This window comes from Cannabis sativa, chromosome 1 (genome assembly GCF_029168945.1).
Source record: "Cannabis sativa cultivar Pink pepper isolate KNU-18-1 chromosome 1, ASM2916894v1, whole genome shotgun sequence".
Taxonomy (NCBI): Eukaryota; Viridiplantae; Streptophyta; class Magnoliopsida; order Rosales; family Cannabaceae; genus Cannabis; species Cannabis sativa.
In genome coordinates, this window is record NC_083601.1 from 27,726,197 (window position 1) to 27,738,497 (window position 12,301).

General features: G+C 37.4%; 1 protein-coding gene across 4 annotated transcripts; it reads right to left on the minus strand.

Annotated features, from left to right (window-relative positions):
* Nucleotides 1-5,532: 5,532 nt before the first annotated feature.
* On the minus strand, nucleotides 5,533-11,982 carry LOC115705671 (dual specificity protein phosphatase PHS1). Of its 4 annotated transcripts, none has more exons than XM_030633067.2 (11): nucleotides 11,257-11,972; nucleotides 10,902-10,979; nucleotides 10,582-10,724; nucleotides 10,156-10,360; nucleotides 9,824-10,000; nucleotides 9,534-9,694; nucleotides 8,068-9,145; nucleotides 7,322-7,468; nucleotides 6,870-7,097; nucleotides 6,328-6,485; nucleotides 5,533-6,212 (listed from the first exon to the last, which is right to left on the minus strand). In XM_030633067.2, the coding sequence occupies exons 1-11, from the start codon at nucleotides 11,305-11,307 to the stop codon at nucleotides 5,852-5,854; spliced, it is 2,787 nt and encodes a 928-aa protein (XP_030488927.2). In that variant the 5' UTR covers nucleotides 11,308-11,972; the 3' UTR covers nucleotides 5,533-5,851. The 4 variants fall into 4 exon arrangements, with proteins under 4 accessions (XP_030488927.2, XP_030488928.2, XP_030488929.2 ...); XM_030633068.2 differs by lacking the exon at nucleotides 11,257-11,972 and adding an exon at nucleotides 11,102-11,250; XM_030633069.2 differs by lacking the exon at nucleotides 11,257-11,972 and having other exon boundaries at nucleotides 10,156-10,355.
* Nucleotides 11,983-12,301: the final 319 nt, after the last annotated feature.

The window sequence follows — 12,301 nt, forward strand, 5'->3', positions numbered from 1 at the left end:
GTGGCGTTCGATGATCGTTGGTGTCTCGTGGGTAGATTCTTGACGGGTAGATTGTTTGATTTCGATGCGATGAGGCATATGATGGCATCTCTTTGGCAACCGGGGAAGGGAGTATATATTAGAGAATTAGATACGAATAGGTATCTATTTCAATTTTATCATGAAATCGATATTCAAGCGGTCATTGATGGCAGCCCATGGACCTTCAATAGGATTCCTTTGATATTCCATCGTCTGAAGAGAGGAGAAGACCCGAAGATGGTTCGACTACACTGCTTGGATCTTTGGGTTCAGATTCACGATCTGAAAACGGGGTATATGCTGGAGAAGGTGGTTCGTAAGGCAGGGGACTATGTGGGCAAGTTTGTGAAAACAGATGCGAAGAACTTTAACGGAATTTGGAGGGAGTATCTTCGGGTTCGTGCCACAATTGATATCGACAAACCGTTGAAGCGTCGAATGAAGCTATGCAAAGATAATGGTGAGTGGATATGGGCGAATTTTAAGTATGAACACATTCCCACCTTTTGTTTTGTGTGTGGAATAATCGGTCATTCCGAACGATTCTGTCCTAGGAGATTTGATGAAGACTATAATCCCTTAGTTAAGCCGTATGGAAACGGTATGCGAGCACAGAATAAGAAGAAGAATTATTTGATCGGAGCTCAGTGGCTTCGGACCGGTTCTGAGCAGGAGGTTGCAGGCGACAATGGCAGAGAAGGTGGGCGTCCTGGTGTGAACATAGCAGATTCGGTTGGGCCAAAAATCATGGAGATTGATGATACTAATCAGGGAGAGAATATGGCTTCCTTAAATTTAGGAAAGAATAAAGGTGTTTTATTTGGAAATAATGATAGTAATGAAGGTGGTATTGAAAGAGGAAACATTGGCAAGAATAATGGGCAGGTGGCTATTAATGATGATGAGATTTTGTTGCTTATGGATAGCAAAAGAAGGCGCACAGGAGTGGAGCAAGCCTCACGTGATGATGAAGTGGTTGAGAAGGAGTTGGGCCAAGTCAATGTGGTCAAAATGGTTACAAAAAACGATTTGAAGGTGGGCCTTGGTTCTCAGGCCCACCAGACATTATGAGCATTATTTCTTGGAATTGCCATGGGCTTGGGAACCCATGGACTCAACAATTCATCAAAGATCTTGTGATCCAAAAGAAACCCAATTATTTGTTCTTATGTGAAACTTTGTCAAGGAAGGAGGTGGTAGAGAGGTTGCGGGTGGCTATTGGTTTTGATGGTGCTATTTCTGTGGATGCTAGAGGCAAAAGTGGCGGAGTTGCTCTACTTTGGAGAATTGAGGAGGAAGTAAAAGTTATGGAATTTGGTGTTGATTATATTGATGTGTGTATCACTGATAGTGAAAATGGCGATTGGAGGTTAACGGGATTATATGGAGAGCCAAACCGAAGCTTGCGTAGAAGAACTTGGGATTTATTGAGAATTCTTCGTGACAAATCAAGACTACCATGGTGTGTTATTGGTGACCTCAACAATGTGACTTCTCAAGATGATAAAAAAGGAGGCAATCCTTATCCAAACTGGTTGATTGATGGTTTTAATGAAGCTTTGGGGGAGTGTGGGCTTTGCGACATGGATCTCTTTGGTTACCCGTATACTTGGGAAAGGCATCGTGGTACGGATGATTGGGTAGAAGTGCGTATTGATAGAGCGGTGGTTAACCAACCTTGGCTTGACTTGTTTCCCACGGCCAAGCTGTTCAATTTGGAAGCTTCTAGTTCTGATCATTGCCCTCTTCACCTTGTGCCTCATAATGTAACAACTGTTGCTACAAATCGGGTATTCAGGTTTGAGAATTCTTGGCTTAAGGAACCTCTTTGTTTTAAGATTATTGAAGAAAGTTGGTCTCTTTATCCCAATCTTGATGTCATGCGTAAAGTTAAATACTGTGGTGATGTGCTTCTAGTGTGGGGAAAAGATTATACTGGTAATTTCTCTCACCGTATTAAGGAATGCAAGCAGAATATTCGAAGATGGAAGAAGGGTCGGGATGTGGTCTCGGTGGACAACTATAAGCAGGCGGTTACTAAGCTTAATGACATTCTTCTTCAGAAAGAAATTTTTTGGAAGCAAAGGAGCAAACAACTTTGGCTCCGGGAGGGCGACAGTAACTCGAAGTACTTCCACGCCACTGCTACGGCAAGGAGGCGCAGAAACTCAATTCAGAAAATGAAGAACGATGATGGTGTGTGGTTTGACTGGCAGAATGGGCTTGACTCTCTTGTAAGTGATTATTTTACACAACTTTTTTCGTCTTCTGATGTGAATTTTGCTGAGATTCTACATTGTACTCCTGTCACGGTTACACCTGAGCACAATGAAAAGTTAGTTGAACCGATTGTTGATGATGAAGTCAGGCGAGCCCTTTTTCAGATGCACCCAGATAAATCTCCGGGGCCAGATGGCATGACACCGGGCTTCTATCAAAAATGTTGGACTACGGTTGGTAATGATGTTACCAAGTTTGTGAAGGACTTTTTTCTTGAAGGTTCTCTCCCAAATGAGGTAAATCATACTAACATTGTTCTTATTCCGAAAAAGAAGCAACCTGTGATGATGACTGATGTTCGGCCAATCTCCTTGTGTAATGTTCTGTATAAAATTATTTCCAAGGTGCTTGCTAACAGATTAAAAAGTGTTTTGCCGTTGGTGATCTCTGATACGCAGAGTGCATTTCTTCCTGGTCGTTTGATATCTGATAACATCATGGTCTCATTCGAAATTATGCACTATCTCAAAAGGAAGAGAAGGGGAAAAGATGGGTACATGGCTATTAAACTTGACATGAGTAAAGCTTATGATCGAGTAGAATGGAGCTTTATTGAAAATTTGATGCTACATATGGGGTTTGGTAGTCGTTTTGTATCTCTGGTTATGACTTGTGTTTCTACTGTAACGTATTCTGTGACTCATGGTGGGCATTCATTGGGTCCTATCACGCCTGGTAGGGGGCTGCGTCAGGGAGACCCGTTGTCTCCATATTTATTCCTCATCTGTGCTGAAGGACTGTCGGTTCTATTGAAAAACTATGAAAGACGTCAACTTATCACTGGTTGTAGAGTGGCTCGTGGTGCGCCTGCGGTATCTCATATGCTTTTCGCTGATGATAGCTATGTCTACTGTAAGGCAAATAATAGAGAAGCTCAACAGGTTATTAATCTTCTCCATTCTTATGAGCTTGCTTCTGGTCAGAAGGTCAATTTTGAGAAGTCTTCAGTTTTTTTCAGTAAGAATACGACATCGGATATCAAGGATAATCTTTGTAGTCTTATGAGATTGAATGAGGCTCGTGAAGATAGTTTCTATCTTGGCTTGCCGTGTACCATGGGTAGAAACAAGAACGCGATTCTTGGTTTCTTGAAGGAGAAGATGAAGAAGAAGATCTTCAGTTGGGAAAACAGATTTCTTTCAAAGGCTGGAAAGGAGGTGTTGATTAAGTCTGTAGCCCAGGCTCTTCCAAGCTATGCTATGAGTGTGTTTCTTTTAACTAAAGAAATTTGCTCTAGCCTTGAAGGTCTAATGGCTAAGTTCTGGTGGAAAGCCCAATCAAACACTTCTCAAAAGGGGATTAACTGGGTTAGTTGGAAGAGATTGTGTCAGCACAAACATGTTGGTGGTTTGGGTTTTAGAGATCTTAGGCATTATAATCTTTCTTTTTTGGGCAAACAAGGTTGGAGATTATTAACCAAGGAAGATTCTCTTGTTGGAAGGATTTACAAGGCCCGATACTACCCACGGAGCTCTTACATTAACGCTGAATTAGGACAAAATCCTAGTTTTATTTGGCGCAGTATCTGGGAAGCTCAGTCCCTTGTTCGGCAAGGTGCTAGAAGATCAATTGGAGATGGATCTTTAGTGAGTATTTTAAATGATCCTTGGTTGCCCCATGACAGTAATCCGTATGTTGTTACTGTGAACCAAGGTCTTGAGGATAAATTGGTTTCGAATCTAATGCTGATGGGGGAAAGGGGGTGGGACGAAGAGGTTGTTGAGGACATGTTTGAAGAGCGCGATGCACATCTGATTTTGAGTATTCCTTTGAGTGACTCGTCTCTTATGGATTCTTGGTATTGGAAGTTGGAGACCTCCGGCTTCTACACTGTTAAAAGTGCTTACAAACATCTCCAAGCTTCAACAGGTAATTGGCTACATTTGGATGATGAAAGCTACTGGAAAAAGCTTTGGAAGATTAATGTTCCATCTAAAGTTCTCCATTTCTTATGGCGAGCGTGCTCCGGTTCGCTTCCAACAAAGGTGCAACTTAGTACTAAACATGTGAATGTCGATCTTGTTTGTCCTTTATGCAATATCTATTACGAGACGATTTTTCATGTGTTGCTTGGGTGTCGGTTTGCCCAAGCCTGCTGGAACCTTTCGGCTGCTACCATTGCTGCTGGTGTGGATGATTTCAGCAGTTGGTTCTTCGGCCTTTTGGACAGCAATCGTGCTGAGGTAGTGGAGGATGCGGCTATGATTTCTTGGGGCATTTGGAAGACACGTAACGAAGTTTTCTGGCAGAAAAAAACCAGCAATGCTTTGAGAGTAGTTCAGTCGGCTAGAAAGGTTTTTGATCAATGGCGAGTTGCAAATTCGAACACAGCAGCCTCATATGCTACTGGTGTTCATTTTGGCAGCAACATTTGGACCAAACCAATGAGTGGTAAGATCAAAATAAATGTTGACGGAGCTATTTTTGAACCCCAACAATTGTTTGGTTTTGGGTGCTTGGCGCGTAACCATACGGGTCAACTCTTGGAAGCTTTTGCGGAGTCTAAGTTCGGTGTGGTGCTCCCCGAAATTGCTGAAATCATGGGCATGAAGGAAGCTTTAAGTTGGATCAAGAGGAAAGGGTGGGAGGATGTGATCGTTGAGACTGATTCGTTGATTGTAGTTCAAGCTCTCAACAGTTCAATCCACATGACTTCTTACTTTGGGTTGTTGGTGGAGGATTGTCGCTTGATTTTAACTACTCTAAAAAATGTTTTAATTTCCTTTGTTTATCGATCTGCTAATAAGGCTGCCCATTGTCTTGCTCGGGAGTCTTGTTCTTTGTCAGGTTGTTTGTTTGATGAGCTGAATGCTCCTTCTTTTCTGAAGAATATTGTAATGGTTGAGGCTATTTCTTAATAAAATTCCTTTCAAAAAAAAAAATTAAAAAAAACATACTTAGCAAGACATGAGTAAGAAGGTTAACATCTTTACACTTATCCACTTCTTTATTTAGTGCGCTTATAAAATATTAGAATGACTTCTTTTTTACTATTTTGATACAATAGCTATTTCATTAATAAATTTTCATTACATCCAGTTAAAGGCACCTTTAAGATGCAAGATTAGATTAGAATTAAACTAGATTATTTTTTAAGATTAGATTATTAATAATCCTTCCTTTGCGCTTACACAAGTCAAATTCTAGCAAGGACTGCCTTTGAAAAGATAAAATCAGTCGTTTATGCACATTCCAATTATATCCCCCAAATTAGTGATGATACATTCTCTATTTAAATACAGAACGTTCAAGTTCATTTCCTTTTCATATGCCAAACCCCATTACAGATAATGAGCCAAAGCTTCTTGATTACAACACTGATCTAATATGCCTCATTATTTACATACATGAATGAAGTAAACACTGAAACTCCATAATTAATTTTATTTTTTAACACTTTATGGTTAATGGTTATGTGCAAGCAAATAGAGACAGGCCTGTTGTAACACCATTTTGCAAATGTAAATCAAATTTATCGTTTTTTTTTCTCTATATTTTTTGTTCTTTGTAAAAGCTTTTGATCATCTCTGTTGAAGGTGTACACGAGTTTCTAATCATCCATATCCGAACAAGATACCCTTTGAGTAGGGCTAACACTCCCACCTCGGCTAATTTGTAATGCCATCAAAGCCTTTTGAATTTCCATTGTCATGGCACTGTCAACACTGCCTGATGATAGCTTCTTGTGAGATTTCTGCAAGTGAAGCTTAAGTGAGCTGCTGCTCAGACCAGCATTCTTCCCACAGATGGGGCAAACTTTCATCATCGGTTTTCTCTGTTGCCATTCCATGGAAACATTCCCATGCAGTTTCCTATCCAGATTGAGTAAGTTCTTTGCAAATCCATCATTAGGCTGGGCTCGGCGATGAACACGTTTAAGTGTGTTCCATGCTTCTAGCAAATTGAAATTTCTGCAAGATGGAAGGGTGAGAATGATTAGTGGTTAAAGGTTAGATAGATATCACAGAATATGGAATTCAATTCACATATAATTCTAACTAGTAAAATGTATTTTTCACTACTTACTTCCTGAGCATTAGGTATGCAAGCACCACTGTGGCACTTCTACTTCTTCCCTCAAAACAATGAACTAAAACCTTGCCACCTTTTTGCTCAACATGATCAATAAAGTCAGAAGCATCATCAAAGATACTACTGATGTTTTCATCTTCGCTGTCGTTTATCTGTTCAAAGGAAGAACAATGAAATCTTACATAGTATCCACAAAGTAAGAATTTAAGAAAATATTAACTTATATAAAATACAAACAGTAACTAAGTTTAACAATTCTACTCTTACACCTCCTTAAATGATATCTGATCCAAAAAGAGCTTAAATAAACTTGGGAAACCCAATTCATGAAAATAAATGTATGCTGTATGTATGACCATTTCTTTCATTTTTGAGATATTGATATAAATTAAACTGCTTTTATGATGTTAAAAATTGTTGATCATAAACTGCAAATTGAAATGTATCTCAACAGAAATGTCTCACATCTAAGAAAAGACATTTAAAGAGAAAAAGGAAACACACCACCAAATATGGTCCAACATAAGAGTACTGACCGAAAAATTCTTGTACTCGAATAGATCAGGAAATTGAGAATCTGACTGTCCGATTTCATTGGAGCAAAGGCACAATATATGAGTGATACCTAAATGTTGCAGTGTGAATACAGATCTTGCTGCCAGGGCCCCACCAATGAACAAGCTATTTGTGATTGATGATGGCCTCTCAGTATTTGCAGCTTCTGATATCAATGAAATCCTCTCAAGAATGTGCTCTAGTCTCACCTGTAATTCATACCAAAAATTTGTTTCTGAGATAAGCAAAATGCAAAAGAGAAAATTGTTCCTGGTAATATTTTCACTCAAAACTACTAAACCAATTTAAAATCAATCAATAACATCATCAGTCTCTGAAACAGTTATCCATTATGTTTTCCATATCCTATCACCACAAAAATAACAATGAAAGTCGAAAGTGTAAGAATATACAATACAAACATAAAAATTACCTTCAATTCGTAGGCATCAATGGCACAATTATTATCACTACCCTCAAAAAATCCAGTATTAAAATTGTTTTCTTGGCAGAGCTTGACTGCATCATTCTTTAGCATTTCATTCCATTGCTCTAATTCTTTACTTGATTCAGCATCAACCTGAACAATATTCAACGAAAAGAAAAATAATTTTGGCATTAGTTGCCTTCTGTAGTAGAGATTCAACTTAGAGGTTACATGCTTACTTATAAAGAAATATAATAACAAAAAGAGAGAGATCCTATACAAATCTAATCCTAGAAGAAATAGAAAATGAAACCTATATACAAATTGAGAAAAGAAAAAACTAAATGTATAACCAGATTGAACTGAACTACAACTTGGGATAAATAAAACTAAATGTAGCATAAGAATTTAACATCTAAACAACTGCTCAGCATTTCATAATTGTCAGATATTGTTAAGGATTTTATTGTAGCAGTATCTTTGTTCAAATTTAATTCTACATCACTTAAAACTTGTGCATTGCCATTTCAATTAAACAGCTCCATTTAAATTATAATTATATTCATACAATGGCCAAACTATCTAATAAATCTGTCTTAAATTACTTGGCGCATTATTGTTGTCCATAAAATGAATTAACAAGGAATAGTTGCATTAATTCCACCTAAACATAAAATAATAATAATAATAATGAACATATTATATCTCTAACAGCATAACTGTTATCAATAAACTTTGAGAAAATTACCAACCTTTGCATATTTCTGGAAATCTCGGAGCTTTGCTGTCAAACGCAGATTCCGTTCAACACTACCTTTACAAAATCTTCCATGCAAACCTTCACGTGAAACTGGAGAACTTGCATCTGAGGTTTCTTTATTTCCTGAAGAGGATGATCTTGTAGCACTTCTCTGCTCTGAATCACAAAAATCTAAATGATTATCATGAATACACCGCTCCTTACTTGGCGGAGAAGGGCAATGAGCATTTCCAGCAACTTGCAAGGGTGGCTCAAGAACTGCTGAATCCTCTTTGTCAGATTCCCCAGATGAAATTTTACTTATGATATTCCAAAATACTCGTAACAAGCTTTCTAGTTTTTGGTGAAGTGTGAGTAGGAATATATGGAATCCTTGCATGTCTCTAAGAGCACCACGAAATCCATTTCGAAATTCTTGAACAACTGAACCCATTTCAAACCTCACATCATTTGTGTCATTGTTTTGAGCAGAAGAAGAACATCCTAACTTCCCCATTGTTATGTCAAATAACAGGTTGGATGAGTACTCAGAACTATTGAGTAGTAACTCAACCAACTTAGGATAAGTTGCCTGATCATTTGCACGTTTCCCTACTGGAGGTCGACGAGGAACACCAGAGTCAATAGCCACAATTCGGACATCAGAAAACGTTGATCCATCTGATAGCTGACTTTTAAAGCTCAACTCACTAGATTTAGGTGATTCAGTGATATCAGAAAGATCAGAGTTCTGAGACACCAATACTGAATTATGAGATTTCAATCTGCTATCAACTGAAGTTGCCCTTCTTTCTTTTTGAAGAGCTCTTAGTGATCTTGGTATGTATCGCTTGATTACAGAATCTAAGGCTTCATCCAAAGTATCCATGTATGCCGAAGACATTTTATCAGCCAATAACAAATTTGCACTGTTACCACGCCATCTAAGCTGGCGGCATGGGAGCCTATCTTCATTCCTGATGATCAGGTCCAACATGAACACCCTACCAAGGGCGGCTGCTGTCTTCTCTGCTGTTTCTTTCATCTCAAATGCATTACAACTTTCTAGCAAAGGTGATCCATGGACATAACTGCATAAGACAAGGAAATTCCTAAGTAACAACATAACAAACTTAATATTTTTGTACTACATGTAATACTTGTCGATTTTGAAGACACAACAATCACAATCTTCTCTTAACATACAGAAAATGCAATCATGAATTAGTTGAATCTATCTCAGAGACCAGAAACTCCTGTTCTATTTGAAATACCAAAATTGAAGAGAGGACAACAAAAAACAAGAGCTAATGATCCCTATAATAAGTGACAAAAAATAAATCAATTAATTAACTCTTCCACAAAATTACAGACACCAAATGACATAATATGCAATATTATTCGCACCATATAATTGCAGACTTGCAGTACTGTTTACATTATATATATTTATATAAACAGAAAAGAATTAAATTGCACCTCATTAAGAAAAGGCATCTACTAAGTTCAAGAGCTTCCAATAGTTCTGAGCAAGTCATTTCACCAACTTCATCTCCTTCTGAGCTTGCTGTGTCTCTTGCTTTTTCTGCAGCTTCTTTAATCTGGAGCCATTCAGGGGCAGAATTGTGGATGACCCTGGCCTGAAATATTCCAACACTAAAGTAAGAAAACATTCTGGCCCAAACAACATACAATAATCACTTCTTAAATCAATGTTAATTACTCTAATGGAATAGCAAATATAACACACAAGTAGTACAAGGTAAAACCTGAGGAGTTCGAACTCCGAGCCACTTTGCCAACTCATATCCAAGACGTTCAGATTGTGAAGCCATCCTTGATGATGAGAACTTTATAACAGCTGCTGCTTCATTCGCAAAAGAATTATCATCTCCATGTTGGTTGAAAAGAGCAAAGAAGACAACTCCTCCAGAATTCACAGTAACCTATATGCACACAACTAAAGACAATATGAGACAATAGCTTTACAACTCAAAAATCTTACTCTTACCACAAACATATAAAGAATGTGCATTTCCATTTCTTGGGGTTACTAAAAATTGATCCATTTCACGATTTGTAGAAAAAATAGACTGCAGACCTCGAGGGCTTTGTTCATTTCATCCTCAGATTGGTCAGTACTGCTACTGTGTTCAGTGTGATGTAGTGAAGAAAGCCTATCCCAAGAGAAAGAGCTTGATTCGATATCCATCATTGCAGCTGTACCAAGTCTTTCCCACAGATTGATTTCTGTCGTTTGATCAGAATGACCAGGACCCTTTGAATCATTAATTGAATCTCCTGCACTGAATAGTGATCATTTCATCATTAATAATGACACAAAAAATGCCTTACAAAAGGTAACTATTTATAGAAATAGTTAAAAGAAAAATGCTAGTTCAATTCTACATTGGTTCTGAATCTGAATTGTGATTATAAGCAAACTTACCTCATGGTTACATAATGCCAACACAAAGTATCCAAACAGTTAGTGATGACAGAGAAGAGAAATATACACAAAACTAACCAAGAAGGCATATCATCGAGCCTCAGAGGGCGGTTGGGGAAGCCTGAGGAGCGGTTTTGGTGGCTGCGTTTACGAACCAGTTCCAGCCATTGGGTGAACCTATACGCTGGTCCTGCAGCAATGTCACCCAACATATACAAAACCTGTATTTTCATCACAAAAACCAATTCAGTAACTTTCCATTTTTCGATTCTTACTCAATATCTATTCCAACAACACAGGCATTTCCAATTCCAGACACCCTTCTTCATCAACACGTTAATTTCTAAATATAGAAATGATATGATTACCAATCAATAGAAATGAAAAAGGTAACTGACCCGGGAAGTAACAGTTAAGGGAGAAGGGGCTTCAGGCTCGTCGGATCCAATGCCCACTTCCTTGGCTTCCTCTTTATTCTGTAATTTCGTCATAAAAAAAAAAAGGACCAATAATAGATCAAACTCAGTGACTTTAAAAAAGAAAGAAAGAAAGAAAACAATGATGCAAAGCAATGGAAACCCAGATCCTAAAAGATCACCATGTGTACTTCTATCTAAATTAAGCCAGAGAGACACTCATTTATTATGATGTTGATTGAGAGAATGAAAGAAACCCAGTACAAAAAAATTATTTTTTAAAATAAAAAAGTAGAGGGAAAAAGAAAAGTGAGGAACATGGTGGGGATAGGTGGACCTGAATGGGGTTGATGATTGCTGCAGAGACTTCCTTATGCTCATTTTCCATAATGTTAATTTTCGGAGGTTCAGTTTCTTTTGAGGGAAAAAGAAAAAGAAAATTAAAAAAAGAAAAAAAGAAAAAGAGAGAAAGAAAAATGGGGAAGGAGAGAGAAAGACAACAAACTGGTCTGACCAAAGACACAAAATTTGGCGAAACTAAAGTAGTTTGCTTTTTTTAAGGAACTGACTGTAGAGAGAGTAGGCGCTTTTGGGGGTGTATCTATCTATCCTCGGCTGTGTTTTGAATTCTCTACTTTATACTAAGCTTAAGCTAGCCTTCAATGGCAAATACACCAGTTTTAAGGAAGTGGGTCTCTGAGTTTTGTTTCAAAACTGCTCTGAAAGCTTGGAAATTGGAATATGGTGATATTGAATACTGTGCTCTTTTCAATCAAGTAAAGTCGGCTTGGATTGGAGCGGATTATATAAAAATATATATATAAGATGATATAATAACATTATATGTTTGTTGGTACGAGTCATGAGATCCGATGAATTGATATTTATATATTATTGTATAGGTTGCTCTTATTGAGATTGATTCTTCAACGGATCTATTCCTTGGAAGTGAAAATTTAGCTTATGACACAACTCAACGACGTTCTTCTGATTCATTTCTTTTAATTTCTACATAAATTACGGATCAAATTTCTAATCTTTAAAATTACTGTTTTGAATCTGTGTCTATGTATTCACAGCACAAGTCTATAATAATTTAGATAATGTATGAAAGTAGCATTGTCATGTTTTTTTTAATCTCATTTCTTTAAATACTGTATATATACTGTCTTCAATTAAATACTGCATTTAATACGATATCCACGATGATATAACGTTTGGATAATTAATTGCATTCTATAAAAAAAAATGTAGGTTAAACTTTGACTAATTAACAAATTACACCCCATAGTTTGATATAAATAATGGAAATCAATGAGCCTTTTGCCTTTTTCTGTTTTTTTTTTCTTAAATGTTTTAATTAAAAAAATTACATATGTAGT

What these genes read in the sequence shown, in the direction of transcription:
- LOC115705671 (XM_030633067.2), bottom strand. Translation starts at nt 11,307, where the DNA reads ATGGAAAATGAGCATAAGGAAGTCTCTGCAGCAATCATCAACCCCATT. An exon ending in AAATGAACAAAGCCCTCGAG is followed by an intron (nt 10,001 to 10,155) that starts GTCTGCAGTCTA and finishes GTGTGCATATAG; the next exon opens with GTTACTGTGAATTCTGGAGG. An exon ending in TTGATGCCTACGAATTGAAG is followed by an intron (nt 7,098 to 7,321) that starts GTAATTTTTATG and finishes TATGAATTACAG; the next exon opens with GTGAGACTAGAGCACATTCT.